Below are 17627 nucleotides of genomic sequence, written 5' to 3'. Positions count from 1 at the left end.
TTTCTGCTGTACAGCAAAGTGATGGAACCTTTTTAAATGCATTTGTAATTTCCAACCCTCCACCCTTACTCTGTAACTTATTCTTCCTTGAATTCTTCTGTAGTTCATCTATATCAAGAATAATCTGTGAGATTGGAAGGAATATAGGCGAATTCACAGGTCATTTATTGCTAAATGTAGTTACTAATAGTATAAAAGCTCATCCAGCGATGAAACATAGCTAGTGTCATTTTTTTCTTGATGGGGAAACAGGCTCAGCAAGACTACGTGACTAGTTCAGGGTTGCTCAGCTAGCGGTAGATGGAGCAGAGTCTTGCAGCCAAAGTGGCTGCTTGTCAGAGCCCACAAGCCCCCTTTCTGCCAAGAAAGCAAGAGTAGAATAAAGTGGGCAAAAGCAAATAAAGCAAAATAGGCTTGTCACAGTGAGGTTATGAGCACATCAAACTAGCTGACTGTGAAAAGCTTTTGAACATGCCTCCTGTTCTGTGTGCTCTTCCTAAAGCTGTGTGAAGTTTTATGTGAGCAGGGCCCTTATTGTGGTGGAAAAGGGATTTACAGAGGTGAATAATGGATAGACAGTGCTCTCAAGATATCTGTGTTGAATTCTCCTTTTATTTATCTAAGGACTGGGCCTGAGCTGGGGTAAATGCATGAGAGACATTAAGTCTCAGCACCTTCAGAGAAAAAAAGGAATTTATCATACACAATTGTCATCTAAAAGCAGTTCCCAGGTCACAGAGTCTTGGAAAATGGGATAATGAGACTGCAGATTTCTTTGGAGGAGAAAGTTGTTTGATAGGACCCATGCTCTTGTCAGAATCATGCAGTGTTTACAGAGGATGAACCTGGAAACCTTCTTGTTTGCTCAGGGTACTCTTGTCCCTAAGCTTTTCCCTATAAATCACCAGTGCATTGTAGGCTCGTGTCACCTTTTGTATTTTTCCTTGGAGATGGAGGAAGGAGCAGTAGGGATTCGATAAATCCATCCATATGTAAATGAAAATTGTTTTGTTCAGTTGGGATGTGTCCATATTGTTTAGCCCCAAGGATATGCAAAATAAAACTTTTTAAAGTTTTCAACCAGGAAAAAGAGGAACATGTGAGAAAAAGATAAAAAACGTACATTCTTCTTTTGACTTGCACTTTGATGGGGGATGAAAGCAATAGCCCATCCCCAAAGAAGTAATCCTAGTTTTAAAAAATCCTTGGTTCTCAAAAGCCTGGCATTGCATGTTCGTTATATTTGTTCCTATTTTGTTTGTAAATGGTTTTAAAGGCATATGATATAATGAAGTAAATGTTATTTTGCAGTTGAAAATTAAAGAGTTCTTTTGTATTTTAGGTCTTACAGGAATTCTCAGGGACAGTGAGAACTGGAGTGTGTATGTATTATGGGGAGGGCAGTGAGGAAGATGAGGGGAAAACATTACAGCTCCTTCCTGAAGATAATTATAAGCCATAATCCCTCAATATATATATATTTTTGCTTCCTCTGGTTTGAAATAAAAATAGATTTTTCCCCAAAATGTATTTCAGGGCCCTCTTAGCATCTCAGATGGAACCAACCTTTGCCAGGAATGTTTTCCCTTGTTTTGATGAGCCAGCTCTGAAGGCAACTTTTAATATTACAGTTATCCATCATCCAAGTTACGTGGCCCTTTCCAACATGCCAAAGCTAGGTAAGTAATGTTTCCTATCGTTGTATATGTATACAGGTACATATATGTATATGTGTATATATATAAACATAATATATAATTATATATACACATATACATATGTATATACAATGTTATATATTATATAATTATATAGTATGTTTAATTACATATTTACATATTTGTATTTATATGTTTTTATATGAATTATATATGTGTATATATATTTAACTCTGTAATAGATTTTATATCAGTAGATTTTCTAGTCAATGTGTTGAGAGTGTGTTATGATTGTAGTATATTATAACCAGGGAGGGCAGTCACATGGGATATGCATCAGCACCCACATCTTGGTGATGGTAAATCCCGATTCTTTTTGTATTAGGAACTGAGGACACTACACTGATCTCATACATTGGCAACCTGTCTGCCCATTAATTTGGGCTTCAACTATTGATCATTAGTGATAACAAGCTAGTGAACTTGGTCTGAATCTGGTACATAGATGTGGGTTTTGTTTTGTTTTGTTTTTGGCTCACAGTAGTTTTTTCTTTTGATTGAATTGGCATCCAATTTCTCTCTCTTTTTTTTTTGGTATGCGGACCTCTCACTGTTGTGGCCTCTCCCGTTGCGGAGCACAGGCTCCGGACACGCAGGCTCAGCGGCCATGGCTCAGGGGCCCAGCCACTCCATGGCATGTGGGATCTTCCCGGACCGGGGCACAAACCCGTGTCCCTGGCATCGGCAGGCGGACTCTCAACCACTGCGCCACCAGGGAAGCCCCCAATTTCTTTTAATTCAGAGATTCCTCATAAAAATAAAAATTCTTACTTTTATTTTGAAACTCAGAACATCTAACAACACTGGCCCTGCACTTCCAATGTGCCAGTGATAGTTGCCGCTGAGAAGGGGCTACCTCCTTCAGGCCAAGCCCATGCCCCCGCCTGCCGTGGTCCCCACCACTCCCTGTTAGTGTACACCAGCCCGTTCACATCAAGTACCTGGCCCTCACAGGCGTTTGAGTTTGTGATTTCAGGTTTAAAACCCACAGTGAGACTCCACTGAGGACCTGCCCGAAACCTGAGAATGGCAGAATTGTACCTTGTTGACCTACTATGGGCCTGGGAAACTCTAGATTAAGTGCCAAGAGAGATGGGCTGGACTAGGAAACAGTCATGGATGGGAAAGAGAGGAGGTAGCTCATGGGCCTAGTTTACAGTGCCCATAGATTTGCCCTCCATCCAGACCATGTCATTCAAGGTGCTAATTCAGGACCGAGATACTGTCCTTAGGCCTTCCTAATATGGTTTTGATAGCTTGGGGGTAGACAAGTCCAAACTGCTGCACTCTGGGGAGGAGTTGGGAAGAACCAGCTGAGTGACAGTCGACTTGACAAATTATTTCAAAGGTAGATAATTGTGCTTATTATTGCTTATTTACAGTGATTTGGACTAAAATCAATTTCTCTAGGTCAGTCTGAGAAAGAAGACATGAATGGAAGCAAGTGGACTGTTACTACCTTTCACACCACGCCCCACATGCCCACTTATCTAGCTGCCTTTGCCATCTGTGACTACGAGCATGTCAGCAGGACTGAAAGGGGCAAGGAGGTGAGTGACGGAGACCCTCCAGGTCAGGGGACATTTGTACCAGCCGCGGACTGCTCAGGCACTCCTGCATCAGGGGTTACGCCTACAGACCCCACTGTCCCCTCCTGGTTCTCCCTCCGATCTCCCCCAAGCCCCGTTACCACTCTCAGCGCGGAGTTGCAGAATGCGATGCAACGGTTCCCACCGCGGTTCTGCGGACGGGTTTCTATGGAAAGGCTGCTCATTAAGCCCACTCGAGGCAGGTTCTGAGCCCCCCCACTTCCCGGGCTTTCGCTGCCTTTCAGAGTACAGGTGAGAACAGGGAAAGCGGGCACACTAGCATCTGGAAGCTCAGGTTTATCTGTTGTTGACTTCGCCTACATGCTACTGCAGCCTTGAAGCCAGGGTGCTGCCCAAAATGTCTAGCAGCCACTATGACACAGACACCAAACAACCCAAACTGACACCAGCTGGGACAGCTGCTCTGGCTGAAATGCTGCAGGCAGGTTAAGCATCATCCCTATCAAGGAGCAGGTCCGCTGGGTTCCTCACCTCCGGGGCATGAACACTTCCCTAGAGTCGTGTAAATAGGTGCTCTGTCCTGAAACACCCAGTTTTTCACCCAATTATACTCTCTTTACATAATAATCCTTTAGAGAAATATCAAGGTTATTGTAGCAGTACTTTATAGACTGGTTCACTCCCTACGCTAGAGTGTGGAGGTAAGTAGGGTCAGTGCCTTAGGCCCAGTTCTTCCTAGTCAGATGGACTTCACTGGGCTGAGGAGAGTCAGGCCCTACAGCAGGCGGAGGCTCTCTCCTGGGCCCATGAACTTCCAGGTTTGTGCCATTGACTTGTGGAGGCAAGGAAGCTGTGGATGAGCCAAGTCTGTCACCAGGGGGAGAATGGTTCAAAGCCCCTCCTCCTAAGGATGAATTCATAATACTGTGTTAGATGCAAACAACAGCTCGTTTTCCTCAGCTGTTGGATCCAGCCTGATTTCCCTTATTGAATAATCATGGGTAGATGCTTCGTATTCACAGATATAACATGAGCCAAGTCAGATGTTCATGGCATATATTGATAAATCTACTCAGGCATGATGTGGAAGCCCATGGTTGGTACCTAGCATGAAAGAGTGGGCCTGGAGCTCACGAGTGACCCAAGGTGACTGTCAGCATCCTCATCTCCAGTGGCTTGTTGCTCTCAATGCTGCTGCCCAGTGAATAATTCTTATAAAGGATCATACCTGTTTCTTCATGAAAGATCACCCTGGAAAGAAAGCCAGCTGCCACAGAAAGCAAAGAGGAAATGGAACATGCCTAAGAAAGTCATGGTCTTAGCCAGAAACTTGAAATTTGGGATGAGTTTATCAGTGGAATGTTGCATTTGGCTCTGGCTCAGCTCTGGGAAGCGAAGGAGTCCACCATATACTCTACAGGGAACCAGACTGTACTCTTGGAATAGCATCCAGACTCTACAAAGATGACTCATTAAGTAAGAGATAAAAATTCAGTGAAGTTGAAAATGCGGTTCATGCGTGGCATGAGGATAAACATAAGACACGCATAACTAAGGTTGGAAATAACATATTTTGAGTAGAATTTATCACACGTGGGCATGTGTAAAGATATTCCGCTCTTAGATGTTGAGGTCTGCTGTGTCTAAGGAGGGCCACAAGGACACGCTGGTGGGCTAGGTGTGACTTTGAAGGAACCTTATGGCTGCGTTCCCGAAACGTTCTGCACCTGGTGTGATCCCAGCTGCCCTGCCTCTCCCCCCACAGCTCGGAATCATCATTTGCCTCCCTTTTGGCTTAAAGAGTGGTTGTTCACGGGAGGAGCTTTGTAACCTGGAAATTTACATGCAAACATTAGTTGTTAACTGCCTTTTGTCCCCCCAAGACTACAGTTCATTTGCACACATTATCCTGAACGTGGGGAAAGGCGACTGTTATTTCCACTCAGTAGCGTGGGCTCTGGTTTAGATGTCTTCCTGGCCTTGCCGTAGAGGTGAGAGCTTGAGAAGGGGCAGGTATGGGTAGCGTTAGGGGCAGGGCGGAGTCCTGGGCCCCTCTTTCCCAGGATAATGGGGCCTGGCGGGGAGGAGGCTGCAAGGAAGGAGGGGCTCCAGGCAGGAGGCTTCCAAAACAGGTGGTTGCATTTTGTGAAAGGGGAGCGTTCCTGAAACCCTCAGGTAATTCAAAAGTCACTTGATTCAAGACAAATTCTCCAGCAGAAGTACAAGCCAAGCCAGATGAACGTGGTCGTGGAGGGCAACAATCTGCAGATATTGTGTTGCTTTTCGTTTTTTTTTTTTTTTTTTTTTTTTTGCTGTACGCGGGCCTCTCACCGCCGCGGCCTCTCCCGTTGCGGAGCACAGGCTCCGGACACACAGGCTCCGCGGCCATGGCTCGCGGGCCCAGCCGCTCCGCGGCACGCGGGATCCTCCGGGATCGGGGCACGAACCCGCGCCCCCTGCATCGGCAGGCGGACCCCCAACCACCGCGCCACCAGGGAAGCCCTGCTTTTCGTTTTCTTTGCATTTTCTTTAATGTTTTGCAGAGAGCTCTTTCTCAAATTAACTGTATTCACATCAGTATAATTATCTAATTCCCTCCTCGCTAACTTTCATTCTAGGGTTATAAGGTTCATACGTGTTTTTTAGCTAACACTAACAACTCCATTTAAAAGTGCTCAGGTGGGGCCTCCCTGGTGGCGCAGTGGTTGGGAGTCCGCCTGCCAATGCAGGGGATACGGGTTCGTGCCCCGGTCTGGGAGGATCCCATATGCCGCGGAGCGGCTGGGCCCGTGAGCCATGGCCGCTGGGCCTGCGCGTCCGGAGCCTGTGCTCCGCAACGGGAGAGGCCACAGCAGTGAGAGGCCCGCATACCGCGAAAAAAAAAAAAAAAAAAAAAAAAAAGTGCTCAGGTGGCATTGGGGATACCGTAACTTCATATTAAAATACCAATGAATGTTAAAACAACATCACATTAGTCACCAAAGTCACACAAACAAGTTCAAATGCCCAAAGGACAGCACGGTTGTGTTAAAATAACAAAACACGGCAGGGATTTCTTTTCAGGTACTAACGAGGAAGTGTCATAAACAGAATATAATTGACTTGCTTCAACAACTATAAAGTCATAAGACTTTTGATGCACTTTTTAAAATTAAGGAAATTAACCTTATTTCAAATTTGGAAAATAAGATGGGACTATTAATGTTTTCTTTAACAAACCATTTTAAATTTGCATGATTCAAATTTGCTTAATATGTTCTATACTGTTTAACCCCTATTAACTGCCCAATTCTGGTTTGAATCGTTGGAAATATGTCCTGAAAAGGGAAGCAAGGATCCAAGGGACCCTTTTACTCCAGCATAGAATCGACATTTTCTGTGGGGGTAGATACCATTCCCAGGATTATTTTTGAACTACAAAATTTTACATATTATTGCAAAAGAGTGAAATAACACACTTTCTGAGGAACCACTGTTCTCAACTTAGTGAATAGCCTTCTGGGCTTTTCTCATTGTGTGGATACATTCAAACGTTTTATTATGCAGCTTCCTCTGAAAAGGTAAGCCTTTGGCTCCAGAGCATCAGGGAACTGGAGCAAGCAGGCTGCCACTTTCCAAAAATCACTACTGCTTTTCCTAATCACTGCTTAATTGTTTCTGTTTAGATACGCATCTGGGCCCGGAAAGAAGCCATCGCAGCTGGAAATGCAGACTTTGCTTTGAACATCACAGGTCCCATCTTCTCTTTTCTGGAGGATTTATTTAATATTAGTTACCCTCTTCCAAAAACAGGTGAGGCATCTCCCCTTACAATGCATTTGATTTCCTATAATGGGGGCCCTGGGTTGAGATCAAAAGGTACCTAGACGGGCCTCCAAGGACCCATTGGCACTTTGCTATTTTTGCCGTTTCAGAGTTAGCCCCGCTGGCTTCCCATCATTATGTCTTACACCTTCCTAAACACACAGAGGCCTGTCTGTTCTTTCTCTGCATCGTTCCATGTGACCAGTAAGTTCTCGGAGAGCTCCCTGGCTTTAGATCCCTCCTAGGTACTCACTGGCAACTTACATCCTCCAGACCATGTCTTCTCTCTTGCATTCTGTCCTTCCCTCTCATAACGTGAGTGTGCAATGCAGTGTTCTGCATCCTTTTAGCTGCTTCTGTGAGTTACTCCAGTTCACTTTAGTAAGGTTTTGTTGGTTTTTCAAGAAATATTCTTTAGCTGTGAGTCATTGGATTAGGACCTGGGGGTCCCATCTGTGAATTTTTGTCGTATGAAATTGGGATCATGTGTGAACATAATATGATCCTCGAAGGAACATGTAAACATTTTATTTCTCATAGATCTGTACGGAATGTCCTTAAAATTATGTGAGCCACTCAGCTCAGAAAGTTGTTCCATGTTTTTTCTATCAAAATTAAGGGTAACATGTAAGTGTGTTTTGTTCCTCTGACAGGTTAGTTGAAGTCTTGGGGAAAAGTATGTTTGGCCTTTACTGGCATATAGTAGAAGGAAAGTGGGGAGTAAAAACTGGGGGGCTCAAGACTCTTGAGCACTGGGAAGCCAGGGGCTCTGCAGCTCAAGCCTTCTGGCTGAGGAGGGATGGGGAGTGAAGGAATGGGCACTAGCCTTGGCCCCCTCACGGATCCCAGAGGTGATACCCATCATTTAGAAAGTTGGAGGCAGCAGGAATCTGGGCATGGAGACCAAGTTCTGGCACTTCTGTGGCTGGAAGGTCTCAAGATAACCCTTGTCTAGGCAAGCAAATTTCCATTTGCCTTTATTTAGATAAGGAGAAGTCCAGAGTTATTCTTGATATCCTGTTCTGTCAAAGCATTTCCTCCATCCAATTAGTCACCTCCTTATTATCTCCACATCCATCCACTTCTTCCCATCCCCCTCATTCTCCCTAGTTTACATCACCAACAGCTTGACCACAACATCTCTCACTTAGTTTCACCACCTTCGCTCTTGTCTCCTCCAATCCATCTTCCACACTGAGGCCAGAGGGATTTTTCCAAAGCAAAATCTGATCATGTTACTGTCCTCTAAAACCTCTCTGTGGCTTCCCATTTGAAGATAAAGTCCAAATTCCACACCCTGTCTTTGTAACAGTGCATCTTTTGCCAACCTCTTGGGGCTCTTAACAGTTTCTCAGAGTAGGAGGGATGCTCTAATACCATCTCTATCCTCTCCTTCACTTTCATCTTCCTCTCCTCTCCTCCAGGCTCTTGCACATGCAGTTTGCACATCCTGCCATACCTTTTACTCAACAGGTTGATTCTTATATTTCTCACCTCAGTGCCCCCTCCACCAGGAAGTTTTCCCTGACTCCACTTCTCATGCTTCCACAGCATCCTGTGTGCCCCTGCATTCAAGCTCTTGACCTACTAGATCTTAATCATCTCCCCCAGTAGGTTGAGGGCAAGTTGTGGGTCAGGATCTGGACTGTCCTTTTTTGAGTACTCTCAGAGCCTATGACAGTGCTTCTCTCAGAGTGGTAAACAGTAAACTTTTTTTTTTTTTTGGTGGAGGAATAAATACATGAAGCGAGTTCAGTAATTCCATGTAAATTCTGGCTAGATTACCAACTCTTGGAAGTCAGGGTTATATTGGCACTTTTTTTGTATCTTTCATAGCATCTCAGCCAATGTTGCTCTATGAGCACACATGCAAGTGGTGCTTAGTCAAAACTGCATTTTGATAGATGATTAAAATAAGGAGTTTCTCTATTACTGGATCTTTAAGAGAAAGATAAACTAATGTTTCCTAATTACTTTAACTTTTGGTTGAGTCATTTAAAAACAAAAACAAGAACAAACAAACACACAAATAAATCAAGAAAGCCAAACCTTCCCTATCAGCATTTCCCACCTACGCCTTACCCTTTACTCTCAGTGAGTCAGGTGAAAAGCCTTTTTATTTATTTCTTCCATGGTGTTCTTTTAGCTTACCTTCTTGTAGCTTGCTCAGTTGAATTCTAAGCCTCAGAATCTAAACCATGTGTGTATATCTATTACATAGAATAACACTTTTTTCTTTCTTTCTGCTTTTTTTATTTAAGTATAGTTGATTTACAATGTTTCAGGTGTACAGCAAAGTGATTCAGTTAGATACATATCTATTCTTTTTTAGATTCTTTTCCATTATAGGTTATTACAAGATATTGAATAGAGTTCCCTGTGCTATACAGTAGGTCCTTGTTCTATATCTATTTTATATATAGCAGTGTGTATCTGTTTACCCCAAATTCCTAATTTACCCCTTTCCCCCTTACCCCTTTGGTAACCGTAAGTTTGTTTTCTGTCTGTGAGTCTATTTCTGTTTTTTAAATAAGTTCATTTGTATCAATATTTTAGATTACACACATATGACAGTTGTCTTTCTCTGTCGGACTGACTTCATTTAGTATGACAATCTCTAGGTCCATCATATTGCTGCAAATGGCATTATTTCTTTTTTTTTATGGATGAGTAATATTTCATTTTATATATATATATATATATATATATATATATATATATATATATACACACACACACACACACATTCATCTGTTGATGGACATTTAGGTTGTATCCATGTCTTGACTATTGTGAATAGTGCTGCTATGAACATTGGGGTGCATGTATCTTTTCAAATTAGAGTTTTCGTATTTAGGGCAACATTTTTTTTTCTGGTGTAGCTATCATTTTAATTCACTCTGTTTAAAGTCAGAAGTGGACTGAAATATAAAAATATTACAGAGATGATAGAGTTGGCTGTTTGGGTTGTTGTAAGTTTTGAAAGAAAAAGTGGCATCATGATGCTTTTAGGAATAAATATGGGCATTTGAGATTTGCAAACTTTTAAAATGGCAACTTCCCTTTTAAGTTTTTATTTTACTCTTAACTTGTAACTATCAGGCTAATGATATGTATTGTACATTCCAGCATGGTCTGTATTTTTGTAGTAGTAAAACTCAAGTACAATATAAATCATAAAGCAATGAAATAATGACCATAATCAATTAGAAGCTACTGAGTAAATGAGAATCATCTATTACTTTCCTAGGTGCTCTGTGAATGCAGAAGAAGTAGTTGGCTGAGGCTCTGTTCAAATAGCTCAGTTAGGGAGATAGCTTCTACACGTTAAAAGCAAAAGCAACAAATTGCTAAGTATGAGATAATGTACTGGCTGGAAAAAAAACTCTTAAAAGAAAAAGGATTGATAACTGGTAATGGGAGTAACCCAATTATATAAAGAACACCTACAAATAAATAAGAAAAATACAATAGAAAAAAACAAGTAAAAGATATACGAATAGATGTTTTACAGAAAAGGAAACAGATGTGAATAATAAACTATGGAGCGATACTTAGCCTCATTAAGCAATCTGAGAAATGAATATCCAAGGCCACAGTGAGGCACCATTTCATACCACTCAGTTGTCAAAGAGTAGGCATTCTGACAAATGCCAATAGAAAGTGACGTTGTTGAAGGGAGTATCAGTTATTACAACTTTGAAATTTATTTGTTATCTTACAATGTTGATCATTAGAATACCTTAAAACTCAGTAATTCCATTGCTAGAAATACCCCAAGAGGAATTTGAGCACATATGTGCCAGAAGACACGTGCAAGAATGTTCATAGCCACACTTTTCATACTAGCCCCAAACTGAAAGCAACCAAAATGGTCACCGATAGGAGAATGGATAGATACAGTGTGGTTCATTCACACGATGGGAAACTATCCAGCAATGAAAATGAAACACTCTTTCTAAAGTTTAAAAACAAAAGAAACCTAAACAATATAATATTTAGGTAATATTATATATAAATTAGCAACAATATGTATATTCCCTTGGTTTTTCTTAAACAATGGAATGATAAACACCAAGTGCAGGATAGTGGTGAATCTCTGGAAGAATAAGCTAAAGGATGAGTTGAGAAGGAGCACAGAGGAAGATGTAAGTCAGCTGTTCCCAAATGTTACCATGCACTGGAATCACTTGGAAGGCTGGTTAAACCACTCCTGACCCCAGAGTTTCTGATTCAGTAGGTCTGGGGTTGGTCCCAGAATTTTTATTTCTGATAAGCTCCCTGGTGGTGCTGATGCTGCCAGTCTGGAAATCAGAATACAAGTTATTAAAAATAATCTAAATTAGGCACAGGCAAGCAATCAAATCTGGCCCAACGCCTATTTTTGTATGGTCCATGAGCTTAGATTGGTTTTTACAATTTTAAATGGTTGAAAAAAACCAAAGGAAGAATAATATTTTGTGATACATGAGAATTTTATATAAAATTCATATTTCAGGGTCCATAGTTTTATTGCACCACAACGTGCTCATTTGCTTACATAGTGTGTGTGGCTACTTTTATACTGGTATGCCTGAGCTAAATGTGTTGCAGAAAACATATAGCCCACAAAGCTGAAACTATCTACTAATCTGGCCCTTTACGGAAAAAAATTGCCAACCCCTGTTCTAAAGGGTAAGTGGTAGAGTTACGGGTTTTGTATTATTATTTTAAAATAATGAATTCATCATTAAAATAAAATAAAACAGGGCTTCCCTGGTGGCGCAGTGGTTGAGAGTCCGCCTGCCGATGCAGGGGACACGGGTTCGTGCCCCGATCCCGGAAGATCCCACATGCCGCGGAGCGGCTGGGCCCGCGAGCCATGGCCGCGGAGCCTGTGTGTCCGGAGCCTGTGCTCCGCAACGGGAGAGGCCACAGCAGTGAGAGGCCCGCGTACAGAAAAAAAAAATAAAAAATAAAAAAAAAATAAAATAAAATAAAATAAAATAAAATAAAACAGGGTCATGTGCAAAGAAACAAGAATTTTGCTTACTCCAGTTGCATACATCTGAAGTAAAGAAAAAAACAATTTTTTAAAAATAGTCATCAGGGTTAGTTAGAAATGGCTTCTTAAAGTTGGTTAGATTGGACCACAAGTATTGGTGGCATTCATAGACTGAGCAGAGGATTTCCTGGGATAGCAAACAGCCCCAGCAGAGAACGACTCAGTGGTTGTAGAGAACAAAAGGGATTGGCTTGAGCGGAGTAGAGCAATCTTTTGTGAGGAAAGTGGGTGGGTTGCTGGGTAGGATGGGTGCAGGTGCAGGAAAGGATAGGTAGAAGAATGGGAGACCTAGGCTGAGGCAACTAAGTATACCCAAAGATAAAAGAGCATTACCTGGTGGAGGCTATGTATCCACTACCTGGATACACTTTACTACGTACTGTCAACTTCAAGTGTAAAGTCAACTTAAATTACCGAACATAGCACAGCATAAAACATTCATTAGGCAAATGTAGCATGGACTATAGGAATGATATTTCTTACATTAGCAAAATAAAATTTTAAGACTTGTTCTAGTTTTAGAAGTAATAATGATCACACTGTCGAAAATGTGGAAAGATAGGGAAAAGCACAAAAAAGAGAAGCAAAATCTCCTGTTTTGCTACCATGCAGAGATAATCATGGGTAGCATTTTGGTGTATATATTTCCAGTGTCTGTCTTTGTCTCAATCTCCACCTTTCTTTGTATTTGCTTCTTTGTTTTTAACAAAAATGATACCATGGAATTGATACTATTCTTGGGCCTTTTTTTTTTTAAGTTAACAGTATATAGCAACGTGATCCAGATAACTATTCTTTTTTATTGTCATTTTAAGACATTGGATGCCTACATATCAGTTTGACAGAATAAGTTATTTAATCCTCAGTGGTTGAACATTTGGACTGATTTTACCGTTTTGGCGGCAGGTGCTGCTTTTAAAACACTAAAGAAAACATAAGGAAATGTTTACAAATATCCATGCTACTTGCCTTAGTAGAAATTCCAAAAGTGGAAAGGGTAGGAACATTTTTAAAGGTCACGAAGCATTTTGCTGGATTGCTCCAGAAAAATTGTACCAGTTCACACCCTTGCCAAAAGGCTATGTGTCAGTTTTCCTATACTTAATTATTAATTCTAGCCAATACTAATTATTAATCTTCTCATACATTTGAAAGATTAAGTTATATCATTGTTTTAATTTTTGTTTTTGATACAAATGGAGCTGAACATTTTAAATAAGATTTCTGGCTGTTTGAATTATTTCCTTCGTGAGTTGTTCACATTTTTATTTTTTCTTTTTGATTCGTCAGAATTCTTTAAATATTGAAAAAATATTGTCTAGTTGTGATATATGCTGCAAATATTTTTCCCAGTCCATGTTTTGCCTTTCAAATTTGTTTGTGGTGTTTTTTTGTGAACTAAAATATTTGATTTTAGGGCTTCCCTGGTGGCGCAGTGGTTGAGAATCTGCCTGCTGATACAAGGGACACGGGTTCGTGCCCGGGTCTGGGAAGATCCCACATGCCGTGGAGCGGCTGGGCCCATGAGCCATGGCCACTGAGCCTGTGCATCCGGAGCCTGTGCTCCGCAACAGGAGAGGCCACAACAGTGAGACGCCCGTGTACAGCAAAAAAAAAAAAAAAAAAAAAATTGATTTTAAATAGACTTTATTTTTTAGAGCAGTTTTAGGTTTACAGAAAAATTGTGCCCAAAATGTAGAGAGTCCTCATATACCTCCTCTCTCTCCCCTTGTCCCCACCCAACCCCAGTTTCTCCTATTGTTAACGTCTTACATTGGTGTGGCTTTTTTAAAAATTACAATTGATGAACCTGTTTTGATACACTTTTATTAACTAAAGTCCATAGTTTACATTAGAGTTCACTCTTTGTGTTGTGCAGTTCTGTGAGTTTTGACAACTGTATATAGTAATGACGTCTCTACCATTACAGTATCATACAGGTAGTTTCACTGTCATAAAAAATCCCCTGTGCTCTACCTATTCATTCTCCCTGTTTTCCCCAAGTGCCTGATAACTACTGATCTTTTTACTGTCTCTATAGTTTTGCCTTTTCCATACTGTTATATACTAACTGGAATCATACCATGTGTGGCTTTTTCAGACTGGCTCCTTTCATTTAGTGACATGCATTTAAGTTTTCTCTGTGTCCTTTCATAGCTTGATAGCTCATTTCTTTTTATCACTAAATAGTACTCTGTTGATGGCTGTACTACAGTTTCTTTATCCATTCACCTATTAAAAGACATCTTGATTGCTTCCAAGTTTTGGCAGTTATGAATAAGACTGCCATAAATATTCATGTGCATGTTTCTGACATAAGTTTCTGACTCATCTGGGTAAATACCTAGGATCTCAGTTGCTAGACCGTATGGTCAGCCTATGTTTAGCTTTACAAGAAACTGCCAAATTGCCTTCTGAAGTGGCTGTACCATTTTGCATTCCCACCAGCAATGAATGAGAGTTTTTGTTGTTCCACATCTTCTCCAGCATTTGGTGTTTTGTTTTGAATTGGTGTGTCATGGTATCTCATTGTCATTTTAATTTGCAAATTCCTAATGACATATGTTGTTGAGCATGTTTTCATCTGCTTATTTGCCATTTATATCTCTTTAGTGAAGTGTCTGTTTAGATCTTTTGCTAATTTTGTAAAGTTATTTTCTTATTGTTGAATTTCAAGGGTTCTCTGTATATTTTGAATGTAGGTCCTTTATCAAAAGTATTTAATTTTCATATAGTCAAAACAGTTTATTTTCTGGCTCTGTCTTTGGTATGTCTTTAAAGCCTTCTTTCCCCTTAAATTGTAAATATTTACTTGTATTTTTCTTTCATTAATTTTATGATTTCATTTTGAGATGTTTGTATCTGGAAGTCTCAAATTTTGAGGAAGAGATGATTTCATTTTTCCCTCCATTTAAATCCACTTAGATATAATTGCTTTGCCTACTTTTGACAACCGTGCAATGGAAAACTGGGGACTGTTGATGTTTGATGAGTCATTATTGTTGCTGCAACCAAATGATAAACTAACAGAAAAAAAGACTGTGATCTCCTATATTGTCTCCCACGAGATTGGACATCAGGCATGTGGTAAAATGTTCTTTCTTATTTCACATGAAAATATTCTCTAGCTGCTATACCAAAAGTAGCGACACCCCCAAACCCTGCTGTACACTAAATTTTAAAAATTATTTGAAAAGTGGGTCACTGAAAGAAAACAAGGAAGGATCTGTGTAATCAGATCCTGGGTGGATTTGAACCATTGGTGATAAATCACAGTGATGAGAACTTAAAGAACATTCGCAGGTCATATATTTATATCCAAAGAGTAACTGTGTTCCACAAAGTTCTCTTCAGGAAAAGTAAGCCAAGCCGAGCTATGATTATTTGCTTTCCATTCCATCTTAAAATAGAGATATTCAAAAAATTCACTGGAAGATATCCACATTTCATTAGCAGATTGTTACAAACTTTTTTTTTTGAGAGAAGTTACAAGTTAAAGGATTATAGTCAATATACTAGTGTCAGTGAGGTGAGCAGTAATTAATCCTCGAGCTGCATCCCTGAAGGTGACGTAAACAGGATTTATTTCATTAGATTTATATGCTTTTACGCTGTGATTTTAGAAGTTTAGTTATTTGATTTGCTGGAGATTCTCACATCTGCATTTTGACCTTTATAAATCAAGTTTGTCAAGAAAGACGTCATCTAAACTATGATATTGTTATCTTTTTGTTATATGGACTCCTAAGAAGTTTTGGAGAAGAGTGATTTACTGGGATTGAATAACGCCCTGTTACACAGTCAACACATACTTTCACAAGTTTTGATCAGTCACCCAAAGTGTCATTTTTTATTATAGCCTAAATGACACATTGTTTTGGAATACAGGCTGCTATTAGTACATCACAGCTGTTATACAAGAATTTGGTTAAATACCAGGATGTGGATTTGTTGGTTTTGGAAATTATTGTGTTTTTCTTTCCTGATTCTATTTATCATCTGTTTGACACTTTCTTTCTGTTAAGCTCAAATAGAAAATAATTATAGCTGTACCACTTTGCAGAACATATGAATACTTGAGTGATTTTTACATGGTACAGATCAAATCATGTCCTGAAAACACAATCATTGCTTACAACAAGATCCTAATGTAGTCTGTTTAGAGGTATAAGATTCTGTAATTAGTAGGTGCTAAGTAAACTTTCAGGACTTCTGCTTTAACTTAACTTTGGGGCAAAGTGGACAATTTAAGAACTGCTACTCTAGTTTACCTTATTTTTTAACATCACAATTTTAAAACAAAAACTGCTTTCAATCATTGGATGTGAAATGATTATTTTAGAAGAAATACATGACTGACATCTCTTCAGGTTAAAACAACAACGTCATTTTGGAGTCCTGTTTTCAAGTTTATCACTGATAGCAAAATGCATTTAATTTTGTCTTTGACCTTACATTTATTTCACATGCAATTACAATAAATATTACTTAAGTTGAATTTAAGAATTTTTTTTTCTCAACTCCAAAAGTGGTTTGGAAACTTGGTTACCATGAATTGGTGGAACAATATCTGGCTCAATGAAGGTTTTGCATCTTATTTTGAGTTTGGAGTAATTAACTACTTCAATCCTAAACTCCCAAGGGTAAGTAGTTTGTTAATTATAATTTTTTCCCTTAATTATAAAAGTAATGCATGTTTATTGTTGAAAGTGTGTAAAATACAGAAAAATATAAGGAATATTAAATTATCTGTAATACCAGAGATGATCAATTTTATCTTTTTGGTATGTTTTCTTTTTCCAGACTTTTGTTATTATAAATATTCCTAAAAGAGAATTACACAGAAATGTGTAATACCCTTTCTACTTCATACTATATCAAGAGCATTTTCACAAATCATTAAATCATTTTTGAAAACAAGATTTTTAAGGGTTGCCTAATATTTTATCATATCACCTTATAAGGTGTATATATGTAATATTTCCCTACTATTAGATTTTAGGTTATTTTCATTTATTTCTACCTAGACTAAATTTTAAAGCACTTGTAATCAGTAGTCTATGGCTTTAATGATAAGAATGTGCTATATTATATACTATAAATATTATGTATTATGTTACATATAATATAGCTGATATTACATATAATGCTAATAGCTGATATTGTATCTATTATAGCTGATATTCTTTTGCTGTTTTGAGTAAATAGTAATATGGAAAAATAAACTTATGGATGTGCAAATCTGATTATTTCAACTGTAAGTTATGGTTCTAATATTTTATTTAGAGTAATTAGGTAGTGCTTTCAGAATGGCATGATAAAGCCATGTTGATTTTATTTGATTTAGGTGTTTAAATGTTTAGATTTAATACCATCTTTTGACACAGACCTCACTTTTTCACTCCAAGCCAGGGGTCCTTTCTCCCCCTCTGTTCCTGCCTCCTGCCATCCCTCTGATGCTCAGAGCTGCTGTTTCTGCTGCTCTTTGCTGGCCTCTCTCTCATCTCCCCT

General features: G+C 39.6%; 1 protein-coding gene across 1 annotated transcript in view; it reads left to right on the top strand.

Moving 5' to 3' along the window:
• LVRN (laeverin) overlaps positions 1-17627 on the top strand; it is a gene marked incomplete at its 5' end in the record, with an annotated part of 77508 nt that overhangs the window by 24251 nt on the left and 35630 nt on the right. The window contains 5 exons of the mRNA XM_082620440.1: positions 1537-1679; positions 3129-3268; positions 6934-7060; positions 15042-15196; positions 16646-16759. Of these exons, the coding sequence (XP_082476566.1) occupies positions 1537-1679; positions 3129-3268; positions 6934-7060; positions 15042-15196; positions 16646-16759 (679 nt within the window). The remainder of the gene's footprint in view (positions 1-1536; positions 1680-3128; positions 3269-6933; positions 7061-15041; positions 15197-16645; positions 16760-17627) is intronic.

The sequence above is a fragment of the Mesoplodon mirus genome (genome assembly GCF_964341445.2).
Source record: "Mesoplodon mirus genome assembly, chromosome: 5".
Lineage (NCBI taxonomy): Eukaryota > Metazoa > Chordata > Mammalia > Artiodactyla > Ziphiidae > Mesoplodon > Mesoplodon mirus.
Note: the sequence above shows the minus strand (reverse complement) of the source record. Positions and strands in the feature narration are given on the sequence as shown.